At 38.9% G+C, this 13,985-nt stretch overlaps 1 protein-coding gene and 1 non-coding gene across 3 annotated transcripts in view; both read right to left on the bottom strand.

Annotated features, from left to right (window-relative positions):
- Positions 1-2,010: 2,010 nt before the first annotated feature.
- LOC150007816 (U1 spliceosomal RNA) lies at positions 2,011-2,180 on the bottom strand. Its single transcript, XR_016512221.1, has one exon. It is a non-coding gene; the product is annotated as a U1 spliceosomal RNA (small nuclear RNA).
- Positions 2,181-7,672: 5,492 nt separating this feature from the next.
- Positions 7,673-13,985, bottom strand: part of HBS1L (HBS1 like translational GTPase) — an 81,742-nt gene continuing 75,429 nt past the window's right edge. For both annotated transcript variants that reach the window (XM_090279876.1, XM_090279879.1), the window contains 3 exons: positions 12,208-12,308; positions 9,463-9,607; positions 7,673-8,295 (listed from right to left, as the gene is read on the bottom strand). In XM_090279876.1, the coding sequence (XP_090136002.1) occupies positions 8,284-8,295; positions 9,463-9,607; positions 12,208-12,308 (258 nt within the window). In that variant the 3' untranslated portion in view covers positions 7,673-8,283. The remainder of the gene's footprint in view (positions 8,296-9,462; positions 9,608-12,207; positions 12,309-13,985) is intronic.

Consider the following 13,985-nt stretch of genomic DNA (forward strand, 5'->3'; position numbering starts at 1 on the left):
AAAGGAGAAAGAGAGGGAGAGAAACATCACTGTGTGGTTGCCTCTCACTCGCACCCCTAACTGGGGACCTGACGTGAAACCTAGTCATGTGCCCTGACTGGGAATTGAACCAGCGATACTTGGTTCGCAAGCCAATGCTCAATCCACTGGGCCACAGCAGCCAGGGCTTAACTGGTCATTTTTTATAGTCTATTCTTGCTTATTCACATTTCTACTTTTTGCTTATTTAAATATTAAAGATTTAAATATTTCACCCAGTTATTTTATATTCCATTATCAATAACTCCAAATCTGTTGTACAGGAAGGAAGCTTCATCTGTTCAAGACTTCCTGAAGCTGAAAGATAACTCCGTATCTATGGTCTGAGCCAGTGAGTTGCCTTTGTAACATGACGTTCCAAGAGTAGTAGTATTTACCTCATTATCAAATTCTTGAGGGAAATGGCTTATAACTGTATTCACTCTGCATATATGTTCATTCTTTCGCCTTTATTATGTCACTCAAGTCCTCTATGACTTTTTTTTCTGTTTTCATGATCTATAAGGCAGTGATGTTGGGACTCCCTTAATAATTGTAGTTGTGTCCTTTTTTAAATTTCTAGTAAATTTTCATTATGCATTTTGATGCTTTTTGGTACTTTTTATTTTTGTACTCATGATTGTAGCTCTTGTCAATATTAAATGGTTCTCCTTATCACAGTTAAGGTTTTTTTGTTTGCTTGCTTTAAATTCTTAGTCCAGTATTAATAGTTATTCCTGATTTCTGGAGAAGCAGGTAGCACAGTGAATATGCTTTCCAGTCAGATTTAAATACGAATTTAAATAATGGCTCTGTAACTCCTTTATTAGTTTTTTACTAATCTCTCCGAACTTCAGTTTTCTTATCTATAGGCAGCAGTTAATAATGCTTGCCTCATGTAATTGTAAAAATCTCATATTAAATAAACTATTGTGTGAAATTGCCTGGCATATGGTAGACACCCAGCCCATGGTAGTTATTTTTACTTTTCTGATATATCTGTGCCTGATTTTCTTGCAATCTCTGGTTTTATTTTAGGAATATATTTTGTAAATAGCATATCATTAGCTTTGCAGTTTGATTCTGCCTTTTTCTTCCCCTACTTCATGTCCCCATATCTGATGTATAATTTAATTGACTTACTTCATTATTTTGTTTTATACTATTAATTAACTTCTGCATATTTAAGTAGCTTCAACATGAGAAAGAAACAGGGGTTTCTGAGAACTGAAAGCTGGTCTGGCACTTGCGGCTTGGCCATGGTGTTCTCCTACTGAACATTGGCAATTCCCAGATCTATGTCGGACAAAGAAGGTCACTGTGATCTTGAAGTAAGATGGATCAAAAGACAATGTACAAACCTTAAAAATGACGAGGCAACCCCCTCTCATGGCTAGCATGAGCAACTGCTGCTGCTTGCGTTACCTTGTTTCATTGCTACCTCCGAGATGAAAATTGATACAGTTGAGGAATTACTTCCACCTTCTGACAGCATCCAATCCAGAAGAGACCCTTGCTCAGGGAGCCCTCCTGAAAATTACCTACACATGCTCAAGTTCTTTAACAAACCTCTCCTTACACCTTCTTACTGAGAAGTACAAAGGGTTGTGGTCTCTGTTGCTGCAACAGCCTCAATAAAAATAATTTTGACTACAGTTGTGTCTTGGTAGCCTTTAACTAAAGATAACAACAAATGATATGCTTGCTGCAGAATTTTCTACCATGACACCCCCCATCTTAAAGCTTTGAAGTATCTATTTATAATTAGCATTTTCAATTCTGCCTCCCGACTCCCTTCATCTCTCTCCCAGAACATCTTCTGAGGCCTTCCCTTCACCTATGAACAATGCCATAGCTGAGTACCAAATCTGTGGTTTACAACCTCTATAACTTAAAGTTCTATATATTTAGCTCCTATACCCCTTCGTCTTTTGGAACTTGGTGCCGCAGAAGAGACTGAGGCTAATTTCTTGTTTCCTTGAAGATAACTTTTTGGAATTTGTTTCGTTCCCAACGCCTTCCTCCACTACCACAAATTATGCACTTAAGTTTCTCACATTTGGGGAAATCGCAGGGGTCAGCACACCCAGAGGGCGATGGATAAGCCTCGCCCTGGGAAAGCCGTCTTTGTGATCATGCTGTCTCCCCTGCCAGGTAAGTATCCAAGCTTTGTTTTAATCTTAACATGTTAAATGTTTTAACAGAAAAAGTGGCTGTCATCCCTTTGTGATTTTTACATAAAATAAGTGTGCTATCTTCCTGTACCACCCTGGACTCTTCCAGTTCATTCTAATCTATCTGAATTCTAGGTTTGGTTCCCAAGGACAACTTCTATATCATCAATTACACTTTCCGTGATTATTAATTAATGAACACTTGAAATTTGGTCTTATGATTTAGGTTCCCAGGTAGTCACTTCTGACCTACACTAATTCTTTTCTCAACCCTACAACCCTATCTTAACATGCACAGATGCCATGCAGCACTTAGAGAAAACTTATTTCCTGCCATACACATGAAAGGTTTTTGCCTCCACGTGTTGAGAAAACTACTGTTCATGTACTGCAAATGTTTCCACAGGCCTGTTACTATATTTTAAAACCACCTTTAAATTAAAAGAAATAGATCCAAGCCCACTGTTGGAAAGTAAGAATGTATCAACTACGCTCAGCCACCTCACAGTCCACTTGAGGGCTAGAATCTCTGGCAGCCAGTTGATTGCAGTTTCCCTTTCTAACATACAAGTGCATTTGAATCCTCAGGCTCAAGAAACTCACCCCAGTTCAGGAAAAACCCCAGACTGGGGCTGTGGCCCACCGACAAGGGGACAGAGAGAAGCAGTTCTCAAGTTTGCTTATAACAAGTTTGTTTTTCTCCTTCACTGTATAAAGGCCCCTTCACACACTGCATTGTAATGAAAATAATAACTTGTAACCTTCAGATATACAGACAGGAAGAAATTAAAACCATCCATAATGCTACAGCCAGCATTAATTCTTTCATCCATTTAACAACCAGATGCGCTAGGGACTACTTTCTAAATTGGCTGGAGAGAGGTTGTGATTACAGGTTGAGGTTCTTGGACTCAAGAGAATCTTTTCTATAAGTGAAATTTTACTTCAAGATTAATGGCTCCCACTCACCACCTAGTCCCTCTGTGTTGTCTTTAGAATACATCCCTCCTGCATGTGTTGTGCTACTACTTCTCACTTGTAGTTGATGGTTGAAACTGCCCTCTGGCTGGACTGTCAGCCCCACAAAGCCCCGCGCTTCTGAGCTCTCTCCTGTGCCTGGAACATGGTCGGTTCATGTTTAGGGAGAAAGGAGTTTTTCTATTCATGTGTTTCCATGGATGCTTTAGAGGAAAATTGGAGGATGATGACCCAACAGTTTTTACTGGGCCTTCTTGAAAGTATTTTTATTTGCTCCTAATCTTGACATTCCTACTCATCAGGGTCTGTATTTTGTGTACATGATCTTAAAAAGCTACAAATATTTCCACTGAAAAATCTTGACTACATTAAAATGAAAAAATCTTAACTAATGATCAAAACTATGTTAAAAAAAATAAATATGCACTGGAGAGGCAGAAAAGAAATACACCAAAATGTTAGCAGCAGTAATATTTAGACAACGGAACTATGGGTGAATTTTATTTTCCCTCTACTTTTCTGTATTTTCCAAATTTTCTAAAGTCACCACTACCTTCCACAACAACTGATTGTAAACATAATGTGCACAAAAAGACTGCATTTTATCACAATTTAAGGGGGAAGAAATAAACTCATGTATTTCTATTACTGTTACTACTATGCATTTTATGCTAAATTGTTATTCATAATTCTTAATCATATGAGACACTCCAGGGCCGGGATCCTGCGTTTCCTCAGCGGACTCCAGGAGTGGACTTGCAGACAAACACCCCAAACAATACACGCAGAATACAAGACTGCAGTAGGAGCTGAGGGCTGTCTCATCTCTCACTATCCTGGCCAGCTGAGATTGCAAAGTTTATGACACCCTTGATCCAAGAGAACCCTTCAGGATGGGTGGGCTTCCTATGGGATTCCTGAGCACTTTTAGGATATGTCCTACGAGCCATTCAGCAAAGGAGATCCCAGCTGACCAAGTGTGCAGACTGAACATGTGCCACATCTCAAAATACAAGGGACACACAGTAGTACCCCTCAGCCCGGTGGTGGAAAGTATATTTATGTCCACAAGGAGAATGAAGGTGTTTCCAGCTGTGGACACAGCACGCATCCAGAAGACCATCTACCAGCAGAATCAGATGATATTTTCACAGCAGAACTCTGATGAGACAAATAACCAAGGAACAGGACACAGTTGAACCTGTAGGCGCTGCCTAAGAGCACCAAGTAGAGAGAGAGTGAACACACATGCCCACGGAATCAATTCTGGAATCAATTTGGAGTAAGACACATATAGGACCGAACTTAAGAAAATCCATGAGACTGAAGTTCAGAAGAAATGGGAGCAGACACAGAAAGGGACGTTCCTCAGTTAATGAAGATGCTCTATCTGGAAGTGTCAGAGCCACAGGACATCCAGTGATGTGTGGCCCTAGAGAACTATGATAAAGCCTTTGACACCATTCCCAGAAAATGTGACAAGTCCCTGTGGAGCAACAAGAGCACCTTCCAAACACAATCACAGATGACTCTGTCATCTGAAAGCTGGCATATACCTAGGGGGATATGTTGCCCACCAATGCCAATCTGGCCACACCAATGAGTTGTGGCCACACTCTGTATTCCTTGGACATTGTCGTCCAGGGAGTCTGGTCCAAGCTCTTCTTTGACAAAAGGCACAACTCTGACTTCTACCTGACATTGAGTGGAGCCAATGAGCCCCTCAGAATGAAGGTAATTTCTTCCATTTGCCCTGCAACCTGGCCATGGAGTCAAACTACATCAAAGCTTTTCTTAGGCCTAAGTGAGCCTCTAAAGCAGATGAGATAATTAGTAATAGACTGCTGAAGCAATGAAACATGCCGTCATGGCTTTCCTTCAATGCTTCTAATTTTCTTCACTCACAACTTACTACCATATTTTTCGCACTATAAGACGCACCTGACCATAAGACACACCTAGGTTTAGAGGAGGAAAACAAGAAAAAAAATATTCTGAACCAAATGTTGTACTAAAATATTTAATAAAATAGAATAATATTTCATGTTGTGAACAGCAGTCAACAGTGGTATTAAGAACCATCATCACTGTCATTAACAAATGAGAGACTTTAAGGTTCAAGTACTCGTCTAGTTTTCTGGGAACCCCCAGAACTCATCATCACTAGTGTCAGAATTTATGGGGGCCTTTAATAGCAGGCATTGAGGGAGTTAAGAGGTATCACTACCCTAGTTACAGATTCAGGCAGGCTACCACCAGTGCTTGTTATGGCTAGTGACACCCCTTAATCCCCTCAGTGCCTGTGTTACTACTAGAATAGTGGCCCCACCGTAACTCCCTTAATATACTACAAACTTCAGCATTTAGGGCTTCTCACCCAGTTATTGCTGGCCTCCTCACACAGAAATCTGGTGTGCACTGGAAACAGTATGGAGGTAGACAAGACAGCTGTAGCATCTAACAGAGCCAGTAGCCAGCCAAGAACATGTTACTTCAGCTCCACCCATCTGCCTCTCATGATTGGCAGAGAGTAAGACACAGTGATTGGTGATTGGAGGCAGTTCTACTGACATAGGCCCAGCCTAGTGTCAAAGACAATTGGCAATTGGCACTGTGCCTCATACCCCTTATTAGCTTCAGCTGATTCGGCAGATCAGCAGTTGTAGCTGGGACTGTCAGGCCGCTCTCTGCACTCTCCCAGGTACCAGGTGATGGGCAGAGGTGGACAGCAACTGACCAGACACCCTGAGATTCAGCAGTAAAGTGGGACATTTAAGTATCCCCAGGGGTTTCACGTGGACCCACTGCTTCCTCTTCTACGAGCTGTCACCATCACTGAGAGGTCAGGTAATACACATCACAGTCTGTGACGCAACATTTGCTCTATGAGACACACAGATATTTCCCCACACTCAGGGAAAAACAAGTGTGTCTTATAGAGTGAAAAATACAGTATATCTTTCTCAGCTCACTAACATTCCTCAAGTTCTCATGAATGAAAAGGCCCACACTTAACAGAAAGTAGGATTTCATGGTAGCCCAGTTTCCAGCAGAGCCATAGCTCAATTCTCTCATTTCTCAGAACTCAGTGTTTTATTTACTACCCTTTGACACTTACCTGTTCTCAAGCTTCACAGAGCATTTCCTCTTATAGCTACTTAAATAATGCTTATTTTACAAAGTAGACAGGGGGATGTTAAGAATAGTATAGGTAATGGAGCAGCCAAACAAAAAACTTATATGTATGACCCATGGACATGAACTACGGAGTGGGATTGCTGAAGGGAATGGGAATACCAGGTGGAGGGAGCAAAGGGGGAAAAAACTGGGACAACTGTAATAGCACAATCAATAAAAACATATTAAAAAATAATAATTATTCTTAATTATATCATGGCCTTGTAGAGATGTTTCTTGTTTTTGCCACCATCCTGGCCAATCCATTTCCCCTTCCTAATAATACCCTGAATTCCCAACCCTTCCACAATTCTCAGATATGTGTTTTGTGTGATATTCACTTCAAATCCAACCCCAAGAATGCCCCAAAGAAATAAATTAAACTCAGTTTTAGTCAATGATGACAGCTTCTAGGGCTTCTGGAAAGACATGCGCTTTTCGCCTGTCCTTGTGCTGGATGAGGCTCTGAGGATCTAAATGCAGATTCTCAGGAGGTTCTGTACGGAGCCTGAAGGCGACACCAACGCTAGAGAAGGCAGAGTGCTGGTGAGTCCTCGCTGACATTGTGAGCTGCTCCGGCTAGACTGATCCAAAGCCAGGGCTACCGCTACTCTTTCTTTGCTGCTTAAGTCATTTTAAATTAGCTTCCTATTAAATTCCCAGTGAACATAGAAAGAAAACACCTTCCTCCTACCTAAAGTGACAACTACACAAATACTTCTTAGTGAAGAAATGTATTATATGGGTATGTTCACTTTGTGATCCCTCACCAAGCAGCACATTTATGCTCTGTGCGCTTTGCCATGGATGATAATCTTCAATTAAGAAGGAAAAAATGCTGTTGTGTACGGTAAGCCATCGACATGCAAATCACACCATTTCCCAATTTTAAAAGTTTGACATATGGTCCAGCAGATCAGAATTCCAGGCTCAACTGAGGGCAAAATCTACTCTAAAGCAACCTGTACCGAAGACGGCAGCCCAACAATACCTGTTATTTCAATATACCTTGGAATTTATTTGTTGTTACATTTTTAAGAAAAATATGACTCTTACTCCCAGGTGACTTAAGTCTTTAAGGTATGTAAAATAAAGATGAAATCATCATACATATAGTTCTCAAAGTGAGAATAGGAAAAATAAAGTTATGACTAAAAATGAATGAGACTAAATTTGGTCTGCTAGCAAGATAAAAAGCAAGAATTCATGTGAAAGCATTGGGAAACTCTTTGGTGAAAAAGATCCATAACACCCCGAAGTCATATTTAGTGACAGTGGCAGAGAATCTCATATACATTTAAGAAACAAAACACATTTTGCTGTTATGCTCAAACTAAGATATTTTATTAGTTGATTTTATACCTTAAATAATACCTTATGTAACAAAGAAATAGTTTCCACTAATTCAAACCTAATCTTTCAAGTTTACTTGGAGGAAGAACATTTTTATGCTTAACACAAAATACCTTTATTATAATCTTCAGCAAATCTTAGAGTTAACAAAACAAAAAAAATTGCTCTGGTCAAATATTCACTACCTCGGCCACCTAATTTAGTATTTTTTCTTTAAAATGTATAGAGTTGAAAACCAAGAGAAAACTGTAAACATTCTGTGGTTTGGCTGGAAGTAGAGTTCACTTCATGATGAGTAAACGTCTTCTAATATATATTTCCGATAGTTTCCATAAATCTCAGAGAAGTAAATTCATTTACTAACATTTCAAAGGAAAGCTGGTGTTTAGAACCAGCTTGGCAACTTGAAACTTCTTCAGGAGTGATCATTAATACTTCTTTGCAGCTGATTATAGCTTTAATTTTCTCTCATTTAAAAAAATACCAATTGCACATTTTTCCTTTAACTAAATAACTGGATTTTTTAAAAACATAGGTTAGTTTTTTTCCTTGCATTTGAAAGCGTGGTAGAAATTCTGACCCATCATTCTTTTATCTGTAAAGGAGAAAAACATATTTGCTAAAATTTAATCCATCATATTAAAAGAACAAACAACAGATGGCAAATGGCAGTAAAATCATGATATCAAAACGAAACATTTTCCTTTCCCAACCATTTTCTCTTCCCTAGTCATACTATTTCTGAGATTAATTATAATCTCTCCATTATATTCCATAAGAAACTGTATCTTATTTTCAGAATGCTCTTTTATAAAGAGTGCTTTGGCAGATTAAATGTGATGTTGACGACAGTGATATTACATGACATTTATCGAATACTTTGTATGTGTCAATTACTGTGCCAAGTCTTTCTACTGATCATTTCATTTCACATTCACAACTCCAGGAGGTAGATTCTATTACTTGTTTTTATAGAAGAATAAATCAAAGAAGAAATGTTGTTCTTGTGCTGCTAGGAATCATGGGAGCAGGAACATGAACCTGGGCAGTTTCTAACTCCAAAGCCTTTTACATTGTACACTTATAACTGAATTTTGATACAACCTGGAGCCTTATGTCCAAAGTATACATCCAATTAGATGACCTGAATAAGTTTTACGCAAAAAATAATTACATAAATGAAAAAAAATCCCCCCTTAAAAATATAATGTTCATAAGATTTATATTAATCATGATAATGTAGAAGGAAATTTAAACTACTGAAATTTTCTGGTCCATTTTGGCTATTTTCTTCAAAACCTAACTGAACCTCACATTATATAATAGGTTTGTTTCAGAAACATTATTAATATCTTAATTGAACTTTTTGAACAAATTATTTCAAATACCCTGAAAGCCAGTAACTTAAAAAAAATTTTAATAAGTGCTCCTCTATTAAATAAAATGACTACCCCCAATTCATTTGACTTTTAAAGTTTGCATTCTCACAATTTGGATTGCACACTTACAGATTTTTCACTGGATTTCTTTTAATTTTGAGCAATGTTACTGGTAGAGAAAACACTTTGGCAGTCTTGCTAAGGGAAGTTCTAAGACCAAACATTTTCTTCCCATCTTTCTTTTTAATTTTTCTAATATAAATTTTAAAATTGTTTTAATACCATAACTGTGCTCCCCTTAAGCCATAAAGTCTCAGTAATCATTCTAAAAAGCAGGAAAAGACACCAGAACCACGGACACACAGTCAGTCACTCTGAAATACCTCAGTGACAACACCGGCAGCTATTGTAGAACCACTGTAGCGCAGCATGAACCTCCCCAGCTCCTTAAAGTCTTTGTACAGCTCCAGAGCGACGGGTCTTTGTGTCTGTAGCTCCACCAATGCATTCTGGCCTTTAGTCAACAATCTACGAAAAATGTTTAAAAAGGAGCAAACAAATATCCAAAAGAGGTGAATAAATATAGTAACAACCTGAAAATAAATATATTTCACAATGAACAATTAACTTAGGTCTTTCAAAAATTTAAAAAGAAAAAAAATTTCCTTAAAATGAAAATGCATCCTTCAAATTTTTCTAGGTTAGTTGAAAAAAACAAATTCTAGATTTAATAAAAACTAGCTAGTTCATATATATATATAAGAAATATTAGCTAGTTCATCTCTCTCTCTCTCTCTCTCTCTCTCTCTCTCTCTCTCTCTCTCTCTCTATATATATATATATATATATATATATATACGTGTGTGTGTATGTGTGTGTGTGTATATATATATATGCAATCTTTCAAATGTAACTATCCTTTGAAGGACGCTATAACCTAAAGTATGCCCAAGGCCCTTCCACCAAAGCCTTCCCTGTCCTTCCCTTAATGAAATGAGAGGTGCTGTTATCTAATAAAGAAAGTGAGGCACTTGCATTTTCAAAGAGGAATGCAGTGCCCTATGTCTTCCCTAGTAAGATTCTGACTGGTGGATTATGTGTTAGGAAATTATATATAAAGAGGGTAATCTCCTAGTGCCAACAGACTACTCTCTCTCTCCCCCTCCCTCCTCTCTCTGTTTTTCACATAGAAATTGTAGTTCTTTAACAGAGCTTCAGGACAAAATAACATAAGACGACTTCTCCACAACAGGATTTGTGTAGGAAATTGAAGGGGGTGGTGCATGGGCCTGAGTGTAAACAGTCACACAGAGAAGCAAACAAACAAAAATCCCTGTACATGGGCACAACGCCCACACTTACCAAGAAAAGAACCCCAAAGGGGACATTTTGAATTTGTTCTCTACTTTAATTTTGATGTGCTCAAGAAGGGCACAACCATAAACTCACCTGCTGAAAAACCAGTTCAGGGACAGACTGACGGAATAAACCAAACAAGTTTCTAAAATAGTATTGCAAAATTTCCAGATACTGGTTTTAGACAATTTCAGCCCAAAGTCTCATTCCTTAGGAAGGAGAGGATCTAATATATTTATGATGTGCACTTAGTCTCTAGAAAGGTCAATTCCATTCCACATAAAGCAACTGAGTCTACAAAGTGCCTGTAGTGGACGTGAAAAGGCAAGGACAAATGGTGTTGGTGCAAAGTAAGAGAGAAGGATGATGTTATAAGTAAGATGACAGGAAAAACTAACATGAGACTACATTAACACCTAATATCACAGAGCTAGGACTTTATAGCAGGAAGGAGAAAATTCAGGATTCAATCTGATGAGCCAATTTCAGGTTAAGAATTCTCCAAATCACTTGCCTGGGTCAAACAACCTGGCTCCTGTCAAAAAATATAGTTTATGTGTATCAACTGACTGTGTTAGAATCCTGGATCTGCTAACTCGCTTTATGACCTTAAACATGTCATACAACCTCTCTGAGCCTCAGTTTCCTCATCTGAAAAATGGGAAAGATAATAGTACCTGCTTAATATGGTTCCTGAGAATATAAACCATGGGAAAGCACTCATGACGAGAATATAGTGGTCCTCAAGAAATGCTAGTCATTAGTTATATCACATCTCAGAACATGATGGCAGACACTCATGCAAAAAGCCAAAGGCTGAGGTTAAAAATAAAGAACTATCTTTAAGAGATTAAGTAGCCCTTTCTTCTTAACTAATAGAGAAACAGGCATGCATTTAGAGCAGTGTGAAGATTCTCTCTTCCACTTGCAGCCAACCCATTAACCCACTAACCACCTCTGGCCTCTTACACAGGTGCATATGAGGAGGAGCCCGCAAGGGCTGAAAAAAGGGGATTTTGGGTGGGATTCCCCATAGAGTTGAAATGAGGAAAACCCCAAAGCTGAAGCAGCCAAGCCAAACTGTGGTTAGCCTTTACTTGAATTAGGGTAAGAAATTCAAGTTTCTCAGGAAGCACTTCCTTTGAAAAATCTTCACCTTGTCCGAGCCAAAGGCCGGTGGTATTCATGGTATACCTAGGCCTCGATATTCATGGTTAAGAAGAAGGGACCAACATGGTGGTGATTAGCTCAGCTTAAGGTTCCAGGTGGTTGTCAAGTGGAAGGAGAATACTTTGTAGGTGGGAAAAACTAGGAGCTACTGAGTGTGTAGTTCACTTTCTTTCTGAGGTGCCCGTAGGGTGGGGAATGGCTCTCATAAGGAGATGACAAGGAAGTTAAGAACACTCAGCTGGAACCCGGACCCAGTGGTAGGCATAATTCAGTTCATCTTTAAAAATGTAGAACTGATTTTTAAATGCCTTTAATTTTATATTGCTTGATACATACATATAAATTTAATTTCCATTTCATTTACAATTCACATCCCACCACCACCACAATACAGAACAGAAATTGTATCTATAGTATTCATACCCATATAGGAGCTTAAGTATTTCACTTTGTATCTGTTTTAATGTGGTCCTTAGAAAGTGATTTCTGGAGCAAGTAAAATAGACTTCACTTACTACCCCCCAAAATATTACATAAACAAATTAAACTGTAAGGAATTTGCTTAAATTATGTTGTTATTATTTATGCAGTAAAACACTTACTTGGGTTTCTTCTTGGTGACTTCACCCGTGCTTTTGTTTAAGACGCTAATCAATCGTTTAATAACAGCAGGTTCACTGACAGTTTGGTAGTGTAACAGTACCTAAAACAAAAATTGTAACACTAAAAAGATGCTTATGATAGTATCTCTGTCCTATTATCCGGGTGCTCACATTGAATTATATTGCACGCAGCACTCCTGCCTGGAGTCTTGCAGGATCTCCAGTTGCCGCCTCTAAGTCTCACCACTCTAATCAGGTTGTTCCTTAACTTATGAGGGAAAAAGGTCATGGGAGGCAGTTCAAGTATTTCCTTCACCACTTCCTGTGTAAACTTGAGTGAATTGCAGAACCTTCCTTACAGGGTGGTGATGAGAAGTAAGAAAATCAGAGACAGTGCCTGGTACAGAAGATGCTCAACAAATGAGAACTGGTTCATCATGAAAATGAGGGAAGGGAAATCATGATATTCAGCAGGAATTAATGCATTTGTTGTTGGATAATGAGAAAAAAATATTACCTGGGAGTTTAGACAGGCTTTGAAGTCAGACAGATCTGAGTTCAAATCCTGACTCCACACTTTCCAGCTCTTACAATTTGGGGCAAGTCCTTTAACTGCCCTTTACACCCAATATTCCCAGCCTCAGGATCCTCATCTCTAAAATGAGGAAAATCAGATGCTTTTTTCAAGTGGTGCCTAGCCACTTTAAAATGATAAACACTCAGTTAATTGGTGGCCTCACACATCAGCTATTATTGTTCATGTTTTGTATTTAAGAAAATTTAATAGCACAAAAGTTAAGTAACAATGCGGTTGTGGTGATACGTGTCAGAGACAAATTTTTGCTGAGGTCAACCGGAATCCGAGTTACACTGACTCTCCTCCCTTCAAATAAGGGTTATAGCCTGGGTTACTGGAAAGATCAAATACCCAGAAAGTGGCAAAGCTATCAACATTTAATTGGAATGTAAATGCACTTTTATGCTGTTTTCTTGAAGAAACACTGATACCGTTGCTCTGAAGTTCCCTGGCTAAAAGAGTTTGCACATTCAGAAAGCAGAAATAAGTGCAAGAGGAACTTGTACACGCACATTCTTGGACTCAGGAACTTTCTAAAACCTCAGTCACTCAATCAGCACTTTGTTTTCTAGTTGTCTACCTCTCTCCTGCCTCAGCTACTAAAGCAGCCCAGGAGAATCACCTCTCATGTGCATTAGAGCAGGCTCCTTCTGGTCTCTCTGCTACCCCTCCTGTCCTTATATACCCCATTCTTCACATCTATGAGGCTGATCTCAATAAAATTTAATGAGATGTCCTTATTATTTAAAACCATGGAAACCTGAATTCCACTACAAGGCATCAAGGCCCTTCTCAGTCCGCCCCTTGCTAACCTCTCCAGTCTCATCTTTCTCCATCCTCTCTCCCTTCTATGCTTCGGACATATAGAGCTTTCATTTCCTTCATGCGTCAAGCCCTTTCTAACATTTAAGCTTTACAGGTACCACACTAGCCCATCCCTGCAGTGCATTTAGCTAACTCCTACTCATCCTGGTACCAACAGTGCATCACTTCCTGCAAGAAGCCTGAACCCTAGTCTAAGCTAGATACCCTTCCTCTATGTCCAATAATCTAGTACACAGCATAACACTACATAACATCTCAGTTTACTGTATTGCTAGTTTGACTGTATGTCACACCATGCAAATATGAACTCTGTGAGAAAAGGAAGTATTTATACCAGTGCCAGACATTTAATTGGCACTCAGTAAATATTTATGAA

Source organism: Furipterus horrens, unplaced genomic scaffold (genome assembly GCF_987537825.1).
Source record: "Furipterus horrens unplaced genomic scaffold, mFurHor1.1.pri manual_scaffold_6, whole genome shotgun sequence".
Taxonomy (NCBI): Eukaryota; Metazoa; Chordata; class Mammalia; order Chiroptera; family Furipteridae; genus Furipterus; species Furipterus horrens.